The 11,903-nt window shown below is 37.2% G+C and overlaps 1 protein-coding gene across 2 annotated transcripts in view; it reads left to right on the top strand.

The window, feature by feature from the left end:
- Positions 1–2,193: 2,193 nt before the first annotated feature.
- The window catches only part of DYNLT2B (dynein light chain Tctex-type 2B), a 40,514-nt gene continuing 30,804 nt past the window's right edge, over positions 2,194–11,903 (top strand). The window contains exon 1 of one of the 2 annotated variants that reach the window (XM_051985529.1): positions 2,194–2,401. In XM_051985529.1, coding sequence (XP_051841489.1) covers positions 2,304–2,401 — 98 coding nt within the window. In that variant the 5' untranslated portion in view covers positions 2,194–2,303. The remainder of the gene's footprint in view (positions 2,402–11,903) is intronic. The other variant, XM_051985528.1, reaches the window with a different exon arrangement.

The raw sequence follows: 11,903 nt of genomic DNA, 5'->3' as shown, positions 1-11,903 counted from the left end.
ATTGCTGTTAGAAATGATGAATGGGATCATTTCAGAGAAATCTAGACATATGAACTGAGGCAAACTGAAATGGATAGAACAGGAAAACAATTTATAGAGTAATAACAACATTGTAAAGACAAACAACTTTGAAAGACTTAGGACTCTGATCATGGCAATGACTTACTAAATGCCAGAGGACTTATGATGAAATATTGTACTCATCTTCTGACAGAGAGGCGATAGACTCAGGATAAAGATTGAGACATTATTTTTTGGATATATCCAATGTTTTACTTGACTGTGTGTATGTGTGAGTGTGAGTGGATACATATGTATATAAATACATATGTATGTGTGTGTATATTTTTTTACAAAGGTTTTCTTTTTCTTTTTCAACCAATAGGGGAATGTTGAAAGTGAGAGAGGATGAATTTTTGTTGATTAAAAAAGTTTACCAGGAAAGGGTGGGGCAGTGTGATGGACATGAATCGCCAGGCCAGGCAGCACAATAATTCTTTTTTGAGCACATATGGAGTATGTGCTAGTTGCTTTTTTTTTTTTTTTTAATTATTTATTTTGTATATCCAGAACCTAGATCAGTGTCCTGGCACATTGTTCAGTTGTGTCTGAGTCTTTGTTACCCTACTTAATTTTTTTTTTTTTTTGGTAAAGATATTGGAGTGATTTGCCTTGTCCTTTTCCAGCTCATTGTGATTGAGGTTCAGAAGGGAGACTCCAAAAGGTTAGGGTTATATACCAGTGCTGTGAGATATCTCAAAAAAAGAATTTGCAGGCTTGAACCCATTTCTAAGTTACAGGGCAAAGTTTATTATAATTGTGATACCAGCTGAAGTGGGCTAAGTTACAAAAGGATTTAACAAAGAATCAAAAGCAAGAAGACAAATTTATAGGAAAAGACAGAGAGATCTGGTTCTTCACATCATTGATAGGTTAATTTTATGGCCCAGAGAATTGAGGATTGGTCTAGTATGCACTTCACCATTTGTCTCAGAAACCTTATTATCACTGACCAGCAGATTGTTATCTGGCAGTCGGCAAAGTTTCTAGGACTATACTATGGTATTCCTAAAGCTAAGAGACTTTAGGATCATTTCTAAAGAGATTATTAAAACAAAAGTACTCTTAAAATCTGGGGGTCTCAGAATTACCGTTTTATTTCTCCTATAAGTTGCATTCCCTTCAATTATATTAATGAGGCACACAGAGGTAAGTGATCCATAGGGTCACACAGCTAGTAAGTGTCTGAAGTCACATTTGAACTCAGGAAGATGAATATTCCTGCTTCCAAGTCCAAAGTTCTATCCACTGGGCCACCTAATTGCTGGCCCCTTAACAGGTACTCAAAACATTTATGTTAAATTAAATTGATTTAGGGGCACCTATTTAGTCAATCAACAAACTTTTATTAAGTGCCTACAGGCCAAGCACTGTACTATACACTGGGATAATATTGACCAATTAGCTTATGATCAAAGATGGAACAACCAGGATGGACAAGGGTCTAGTGACATGGTAATTAGCTAGTAATTTTGTAAAACCTTGATGCTATCACTATGCTCAATTATAGAGGAGAAAATTTAAAGCAAACAGCTGGACAAATTCATAACCCAATAAGTATAAAAGGCAGGATTTAAACTTCTATATATAGCTGTTTCTAGGAAGGACATTATTATTATTATTATTATTTTTAAAGCCAAGTTAGATGGCTGGTAGAACAGAAGATCTGGAATGAAGAACATCCAAATTAGCATCTGCTTCACATATTTATTGCCACCTCTATGTCTGAGTAAAATCCATTAAACTCTCTTCGGCTGTTTCCTCCTTTGTAAAATGCGGGTAACGTAGCATCCCCTCCTCCCCGGGTTGTTGTGTGAGTCAAATAATTCACGTTGCATTTGCAAGACTTAAAGAGCTCTACAAACCCTGATTATTGTTATTTTAATATTATTTTTATATCCTTTGCTTTTAAGCAGTACTGTTAATCATTTTGCCATAGCTCCTCACCCTCTTTTCTTTTCTCTTCCATCTTTCTCTTTCCCTCTTCCACGTCTCCATTTCCTTGCTCCAACTTATAATAAGCCTTTTAGGATGAAATATCACCGGAGGATTGCGCACGCGCACACTTGAATTCCCCGCCTCGGCACCTCTGAACCCCAGAAATACGAAGAGGGGGCGGAACGGGCGGAGCGGAAGTGACGCCAGGTTGCTAGGAGACGGTGTCCGAGCGACCTGGCTAAATCTGGCACGGGTTTCCATCTAGCAGCAGGCTCGGCCCCGGGGTCTCCCCATCTGCCGCGACCATGTCCGTCACGGCTTCCATTCCTGGTGTGAGCGACAAGGACAAGAGCCACGTGGGCTCGGAGAACACCTACATCCTGCGTCCCGTCTTCCAACAGAGGTAGGTAGGGGTAGGGCTGAGGGCCTTGCGTGCGGGCCTGGAGCAGATGGATTCAGGTTAGGAACCTGGGTAAGCTTGTAAAATTTTAACAAGCGGTTCTTCGGGAAGGACAACCTTCAAATCACACATTATTTAAACTGAATCCTTAAGATTTTTTTCTGTCTTTTCTATGTCTTCAGACAGTTAACAAAGCAGTAAGCCGAGTTCTAATTTGTAGCCCGTTTGCCGTCTTCGAGATGTAAATGTTCACCCTGAAAATTTAACTATAGGTTCTGATCAGTGTAAACGGATTCCTCTAACCTTTTACTTGGGAGCCGCCGAGATAGGGGCGGATAGATTTTGAGCGGAGGCTCTGGATGATGGCCAGCTCGGATCCTGTCGTGGAGTTAACGGCAGAGGGCAGCAGAGCACGGCTTATCACCCACTGCTTCTGAGGCATCAAAGGCACCCAGTTTGTTTTCTGAGGGCTAAGCTGTAGTGGGAGCATATATTCTTCCACCAGCTGGGCGAAGAACCTCCTTCCCTCTCTGATCCCTCCCGTTCTCTCCCAGGATACTCATTGTCCCCTCCTCCTCCTCTCATACCCCTCCCTCCTCTCATCCCACTCACTCTACTCCCTTCTCTAACCTCCCTCCCTCCTCTCAGCTCCTTATTTCTCTCCCTCTTCTAACTCCCCTCCCTCCTCGAATCCCTCCTATCTCCTCTCATCCTCCCCTCCTCGAATCCCTCTCTCTCCCTCCTCTCTTCTTCCCTCCCTTTTCCTCCCTCTTCCCCTTTTCTCCATGTCTTTCCTCCTCTCCTCAAATCTTAGCATCATTCCCCCAGGCTTTGATAATGATGGACCCCTTCTTGGCAAAGCCGAATGTCCTTTAAAACCTTATCCTTAAAAAACCACTACAAATTCCTAGGAAAAAGTTGTCTATATTCACATTCCTTCTTCAGTTGACATAGTGCAATCTATTTTGAAAATTCAATTTTATTTTAGTTGTAGTTCCAAATTCTCTCTCTCCTTTCCATTCCCTCCCCCACCTATTGAAGAAGAAAAGAAAAACAATCCGCTAGAATTATGTATAGTCATGCAAGACAAATTCTGTCATTAGCCCCAAAAAACAAAAACAAGAACTGAAAAAGTGTTTCATGCTCTAATTCATCATTTCTCTTTCTGGATGTGGATGGCCTGTTGCATCATGAATCCTTTGGAATTGTAGTTGGTTGGTCATTGTATTGATCGCAGTAATCTTTCAGAATTCATTAACTTTATAATATTGTTGCTGATGAGGTCCTGGGACACTGGGGTTGGCAGAAAAAGCCTGAAGCACTGGTAAGATTATTCCCCAAGGCAAGCAGGGAAGACACTGATGGGGATCAGTTAGCCCCGGTGGAAGTCCTAGGTAGCCACAATTTGCTGGGTCCAGCCAGAAATCCAAGTTATGTCAAATATCTTTGTTGAACCCCTTTTGAGTTAGTTCACCTGAGTGTTCTGCTTTGTGGTGTCTTTCTCCTTATTATCACTGACTAAATCTTTTAGGGTGCTAAACTTCTGTATGGTTTAGCCTGCCAATTAATGGCATACTCACATCCCAGAGTATATTCTTTTAACGGATTCTTCCAAACTCTTTTCCTCAGTAACCCTTTTGCTTTCCCAAATCTATTTCACATTTATTATTCCTGATGTCTGTTGTATCTCTTCATATTGTTTGAAAACTCTAGGTGCCTACATCAATCACAACACGTGGGGCTGAAGTCAGACATGTCAGTTATTAGTGTATAAATTGTTCTTCTGGCTCTGCTCATTTAACTTCTCATAAAAGATTTTCTGAAATTATTCCCTTCATCATTTCTTATGGCACAGTTTCTTTTTTTTATAAGGCTATTTTTTAAAAAAATAACTTTTTATTGACAGAACCCATGCCAGGGTAATTTTTTACAGCATTATCCCTTGTACTCACTTCTGTTCCGATTTTTCCCCTCCTTCCCTCCACCCCCTCCCCCAGATGGCAAGCAGTCCTACACATGTTAAATAGGTTACAGTATATCCTAGATACAATATATGTGTGCAGAACCAAACAGTTTTCTTGTTGCACAGGGAGAATTGGATTCAGAAGGTAGAAATAACCCGGGAAGAAAAACAAAAATGCAAGCAGTTTATATTCATTTCCCAGTGTTCTTTCTTTGGGTGTAGCTGCTTCTGTCCATCCTTAATCAATTGGAACTGAATTAGCTCTCTTTATCGAAGAGATCCACTTCCATCAGAATACATCCTCAAACAGTATCGTTGTTGAGGTATATAATGATCTCCTGGTTCTGCTCATTTCACTTAGCATCAGTTCATGTAAGTCTCACCAGTCCTCTCTGTATTCATCCTGCTGGTCATTCCTTATAGAACAATAATATTTCATAACATTCATATACCACAATTTACTCAACCATTCTCCAATTGATGGGCATCCATTCATTTTCCAGCTTCTAGCCACTACAAACAGGGCTGCCACAAACATTTTGGCACATACAGGTCCCTTTCCCTTTTTAAAAATCTCTTTGGGGTATAAGCCCAGTAGAAACACTGCTGGATCAAAGGGTATGCACAGTTTGATAACTTTTTGAGCATAGTTCCAAATTGCTTTCCAGAATGTCTGGATGTGTTCACAATTCCACCAACAATGTATCAGTATCCCTATTTTCCCACATCCCCTCCAACATTCCACATTATCTTTCTCTGTCACTCTAGCCAATCTGACAGGTGTGTAGTGGTATCTCAGAGTTGTCTTAATTTGCATTTCTCTGATTAATAATGATTTGGAGCATATTTTCATGTGTCTATAAATAGTTTCAATTTCTTCATCTGAGAATTGTCTGTTCATATCCTTTGACCATTTATCAATTGGAGAATGGTTTGATTTATAAATTAGAGTCAATTCTCTATATATTTTGGAAATGAGACCTTTATCAGAACCTTTGACTGTAAAAATGTTTTCCCATTTTATTGTTTCCCTTCTAATCTTGTCTGCATTTGTTTTGTTTGTACAAAAACTTTTCAATTTGATATAATCAAAATTTTCTATTTTGTGGTCAGTAGTGATCTCCAGTTCTTCTTTGGTCATAAATTCCTCCCTCTTCCACAAGTCTGAGAGGTAAACTATCCTATGCTCTTCCAATTTATTTATAAACTCATTCTTTATGCCTAGGTCATGAACCCATTTTGACCTTATCTTGGTGTACGGTGTTAAGTGTGGGTCAATGCCTAGTTTCTGCCATACTAATTTCCAATTTTCCCAGTAATTTTTGTCAAATAATGCATTCTTATCCCAAAAACTGGGGTCTTTGGGTTTGTCAAACACTATATTATTAAATTTATTGGCTGTTTTGTCCTTTGAACCTAACCTGTTCCATTGATCAACTAGTCTGTTTCTTAGCCAATAGCAGATGGTTTTAGTAATTGCTGCTTTATAATATAATTTTAGATCTGGTACAGCTAGGCCACCTTCATTTGATTTTTTTTTCATTAATTCCCTTGAAATTCTTGATCTTTTGTTTTTCCATATGAACTTTGTTGTTATTTTTTCTAGGTCATCAAAATAGTTTTTTGGGAGACTGATTGGTATAGCGCTAAATAAATAGATTAGTTTAGGTAGTATTGTCATCTTTATTATATTTACTCACCCAATCCAAGAGCATTTAATATTTTTCCAGTTGGTTAGATCAGACTTAATTTGTGTGAAAAGTGTTTTGTAGTTTTGCTCATAAAGTTTCTGATTTTCCCTTGGCAGATAGATTCCTAAATATTTTATACAATCAGTAGTTACTTTAAATGGAATTTCTTTTTGTAACTCTCACTGTTGGGTTTTGTTAGTGATATACAAAAATGCTGATGACTTATGTGGGTTTATTTTGTATCCTGCAACTTTGCTGAAGGTGTGGATTGTTTCTAATAACTTTTTAGTAGAGTCTCTGGGGTTCTCTAAGTATACCATCATATCATCAGCAAAGAGTGATAATTTGGTTTCCTCATTGCCTATTCTTATTCCTTTAATCTCTTTCTCAAGTCTTATTGCCAAAGCTAGCATTTCTAATACAATATTAAATAGTAACGGTGATAGTGGGCAACCTTGTTTCACTCCTGATCTTTTTGGGAATGGTTGCAGTTTGTCCCCCTTATATATGATGCCTACTGCTGGTTTTAAATAGATGCTACTGATTATTTTAAGGAAAAGTCCATTTATTCCTATAATCTCAAGAGTTTTTAATAGGAATGGATGTTGGATTTTATCAAATGCTTTTTCTGTATCTATTGAGATGATCATACGGTTTTTGTTAATTTGATTATTAACATGGCCAATTATACTGATAGTTTTCCTAATATTGAACCAGCCCTGTATTCCTGGTATAAATCCGACTTGATCGTTGTGTATTATCCTGGGGATGATTTTCTGTAGTCTTTTTGCTAATATCTTATTTAAGATTTTAGCATCTATATTCATTAGGGAGATTGGTCTACAATTTTCTTTCTCTGTTTTCAACCTACCTGGTTTAGGTATCAGTACCATGTCTGTGTCATAAAAGGAATTTGGTAGGACTCCTTCATTCCCTATTTTTTCAAATAGTTTATAAAACATTGAGGTTAATTGTTCTTTGAATGTTTGGTAGATTTCACATGTGAATCCATCTGGTCCCGGGGATTTTTTTTAGGGAGTTGATTAATAGCTTGTTCTATTTCTTTTTCTGAAATGGGACTATTTAAGCAATTTACTTCCTCCTCTGATAATCTGGGAAGCCTATATTTTTGGAGATAGTCATCCATTTCACTTAGGTTATCAAATTTATTGGCATAAAGTTGGGCAAAGTAACCCCTTATTATTTCTTTGATTTCCTCTTCATTGGTGGAAAGTTCTCCCTTTTCATTTTTAAGACTACTAATTTGATTTCCCTCTTTCCTTTTTCTAATCAGATTTACCAAAGGTTTATCAATTTTATTGCTTTTTTCATAAAACCAACTCTTAGTTTTGTTTATTAGTTCAATAGTTTTTTTACTTTCTATATTATTAATTTCTCCTTTTAATTTTAGAATTTCAAGTTTAGTAATTGATTGGGGTTTTTAATTTGGTCTTTTTCTAGCTTTTTAAGTTGCAGGCCCAATTCATTGATCTTCTCTTTCTCTATTTTATTCAAGTAAGCCTCTAAGGATATAAAATTTCCCCTTATTACCGCTTTGGCTGCATCCCATAAATTTTGGTATGATGTCTCACCGTTGTCATTATCTTGAGTGAAATTATTAATTGTGTCTATAATTTGCTTTTTCACCCAATCATTCTTTAAGATGAGATTATTTAGTTTCCAATTACTTTTTGGTCTATTTATATCTAACTTTTTGTTGAATGTAGTTTTTATTGCATTGTGATCTGAAAAGAAAGCATTTACTATTTCTGTCTTCCTGCATTTAATTTTGAGGTCTTTATGTCCTAAAAGCTATTTATTTTTAGAACATATGCATGGATAATTTGACATTGACCCTTTCACAGCCTTGTGTTTCAGATTTTCTCCTCCTTTCCCCCATTCTCTAACATATACAAGCAATTCAGTATATATTAAACATGTTAAAAATGTTAAATCCAATACGTATAAACAGTTATACAGTTCTCCTGCTGCAAAGAGAAATCAGTTCAAAAAGAGAAAGTGAATGAGTAAGAAAACAAGATGCAAGCGAACAACAACAAAAAGTGAGAATGTTATATTGTGGTCCACATTCAGTTCTCACAGTCCTCTCTCTTTGGGTGTAGATGGCTCTCTTCATCACAAGATCATTGGAAATGGCATCAATCATCTCATTGTTGGAACATCCATCAGTATTGATCATCCTTAATCTTGCTGTTGCCGTGTACAATGATCTCCCATCCGTTCATTTCACTTAGCATCAGTTCGTGTAAGTCTCTCCAGAGCTCTCTGAAAGCATCCTGCTGATCGGTTTTTACAGAACAATAATATTTGATAGCATTCATATACCATAATTTATTCAACCATCAACTCTGAGATACCACTGCACACCTGTCAGATTGGCTAAGATGACAGGAAAAAATAATGATGAATGATGGAGGGGATGCGGGAAAACGGGGACACTGATGCATTGTTGGTGGAACTGTGAACGAATCCAACCATTCTGGAGAGCAATCTGGAATTATGCCCAAAAAGTTATCAAATTGTGCATACCCTTTGATCCAGCAGTGTTTCTATTGGGCTTATATCCCAAAGAAATACTAAAGAAGGGAAAGGGACCTGTATGTGCCAAAATGTTTGTGGCAGCTCTGTTTGTAGTAGCTAGAAACTGGAAATTGAATGGATGCCCATCAATTGGAGAATGGCTGGGTAAATTGTGGTATATGAATGTTATGGAATATTATTGTTCTGTAAGAAATGACCAGCAGGATGAATACAGAGAGGCTTGGAGAGACTTACATGAACTGATGCTAAGTGAAATGAGCAGAACCAGGAGATCACTTTACACTTCGACAACGATATTGTATGAGGATGTATTCTGATGGAAGTGGATTTCTTTGACAAAGACTCAGTTTCAATTGATAAATGATGGACAGAAGCAGCTACACCCAAAGAAAGAACACTGGGAAACGAATGTCAACTATTTGCATTTTTGTTTTTCTTTCCGAGTTGTTTTTAACCTTCTGAATCCAATTTTCCCTGTGTAACAAGAGAACTGCTTGGTTCTGCAAACATATATTGTATCTAGGATATACTGCAACATATCTAACATATATAGGACTGCTTGCCATCTAGGGGAGGGGGTGGAGGGAGGGAGGGGAAAAATCAGAACAGAAGCGAGTGCAAGGGATAATGTTGTAAAAAAAATTACCCTGGCATGGATTCTGTCAATATAAAGTTATTGTAAAATAAAATATTAAAAAAAAATTTATTCAACCATTCTCCCACTGATGGGCATCTACTTAGTTTCCAATTTCTAGCCACTACAAAGAGGACTGCCACAAACATTTTTGCACACGTGGGTCCCTTTCCCTCCTTTAAGATCTCTTTGGGATACAAGTCCAGTTGCAACACTGTTTGATCAAAGAGTATGCACAATTTGATAACTTTTTGAGTATTGTTCCAAATTGCTCTCCAGAATAGCTGGATCTGTTCACAGTTCCACCAACAATGTATTAGTGTCCCAGTTTCCCACATCCCCCCCAACATTTGTTCTTGTCTTTTTCTGTCATCTTAGCCAATCTGACAGGTGCATAGTGATATTTCAGAGTTGTCTTAATTTGCATTTCTCTGATCAATAGTGATTTAGAGCACCTTTTCATATGATTAGAAATGGTTTTAATTTCTTCTTCTGAAAATTGTCTGTTCATATCCTTTGACCATTTATTAATTGGAGAATGGGTTGGAGTCTTATAAATTTGAGTCAGTTTTATATATATTTTAGAAATGAGGCCTTTATCAGAACCCTTATATGTAAAAACAATTTCCCAATTTATTGTATAGCACAATTTCTTATAGTATTCTATCATATTCCTATACCATGAGTTATTCAGCTACTGCAACTGATGGCATTGCTTTAATTTCTATTCTTTTACTGGTTCAGTTGTTTCAAACTTGTGTGAGAAGCATCACTACATCTCCATCCAATTAATCACAAACTCATCTTAGAGAGGCAAAAAGAAATTTATTGCTTTTCATGAGAAAGGACATCCCCCAGTGTCGACAGAAACAAGGTTAGCAAAGGAGTTCAAGGGTAAACAGTTCTCAGCAGGTTTATATAGACCCTAGGGTGGAGTCCCCACCTCCTTACCCCCAGCTCTTTAGAGCTTCTGGTGGGAATTTTCTCTAGCAACAAAAGATTGAAAAACTAAGATGTTTGCTCAACAGATAGGAAGACTTGTAGTCTCACTCTTCCCGCATCCTGAATGCACCAAAGGAGCTTCAACAATGCAAGGTTTAAAAATAAACAAAAAGAAAATTCCCTTTAAATCTCAAATTACCACCATATCACAAAACAGTCCTGCTCCTAAGAAGCTTGCATTCTTACATTCTTTTTTTTTGGGTGAGGGTGGGGGTGGGGGTGGAGATAACTTCCACTCTGACCACCACCAATGTCCTTTTGATCTCAGTTTTCTAATTTAAATTTCATTTCTTCAATTTAATTTGTATAATTGTGAAAACCAAACAAATATTTATTCATTTCTCACAGTCTCCACTATTTTTTTTAATGATCTAATTTCCACATCCTTTTCTAACACCTCCAATTTGGATGATATTTTTACTTCCCATTTCATAAAACTCTACTGACTTTTGCACAGATCTCCTTACACAAGATGGATAATTAATCCCTGAGTTCTCTGCTAATACATCCTTTTCCTGCCAATAACCTGCCCAGAGCCATATTGTTTTCCCATGCCATTCTGCTGGTGGCATCTAACATTCTCTTCACTGCTTCTCATGTAGCTTTTACTCACCAGAGTAGGGAATGACCCCAAATCCAGAATGAACTAGATTTCTAGTTTTGAATTTATCAATTATTATCCTTGACTTTCTTCTTTGAATGCCACACACATTTAGGGTTCTTTTGGTTTCTGTTGACTACTTATGACTATAGAAATATGCTGTAAGAAGAAAAGGCAGAGGCCTGATTATAACAGCACTGGAATTGATCCTTTAGGGCTTCAGCTTGAGGGCACTTAAATCACAGCCAACAACCAGTCAAGTAGTAATAATCCCACTTTATAGCCAATTTAGCTCTTAAATGGTGGGTTACTAACAATAATTCAGATAATCATTCCCAAATTCAAAACTCATCTCAGTAGCAAGTTCCACTAATCAGAGGCTTCAAATCTTAAAACCTAACCATGTGCCTGTAGAGCATAATCAAAAACTAAATGCAGGACTGTTGGTTAAAATCCTGCCATAAGTGCTCCAAGAAATCTTTAGATTATATTTGCTGCCATATTCATTAAACAATGAATGAGACCATGACGCACTTAAGTAAATGCTAAACAATTCTGCTGAAAACAGATAGAGAACTTGGAAGTAATCATTTTCAGAGAACTTTTTTACAGATTTCACTTAAAGTTCCTTGCATTGTTAAGCTGCAGAACTTTTGATACAGCATCACAAATGACTTTGCCTTAAAACAGCCACAGATATGAAAAATAAAAACAAATACACATTTATTAACACCATGTAAACATAAGTTATTCCTTTAAATAATAGAAACAATTAATGTTAAAGGAATTTCATTTAACTAGCTTGGGGGGAGGCACCAAGAAAGGGTGAGGGGGTGAGCATGAGTGAATGGACTTGATTTCTCACTTCTAATAGCAGCCATGCCCAGTGTGGGGAAGGGTGGACCAAACCTTCCCAAGCCAGCAAATCATACAAATAATTAGTATACAGTTTTCAGTCCTAAATTTCAGATTAATTATCAACACTCCCAATGAAAAACCTCCAGAAACCTAAAGGTGAAGAGACTGGAATTTTACACCCAGCAAGTTTACAA

Source organism: Antechinus flavipes, chromosome 3 (assembly GCF_016432865.1).
Source record: "Antechinus flavipes isolate AdamAnt ecotype Samford, QLD, Australia chromosome 3, AdamAnt_v2, whole genome shotgun sequence".
Lineage (NCBI taxonomy): Eukaryota > Metazoa > Chordata > Mammalia > Dasyuromorphia > Dasyuridae > Antechinus > Antechinus flavipes.
The sequence above is the reverse complement of the archived record's forward strand: the minus strand, read 5'-3'. Positions and strand labels throughout refer to the sequence as shown.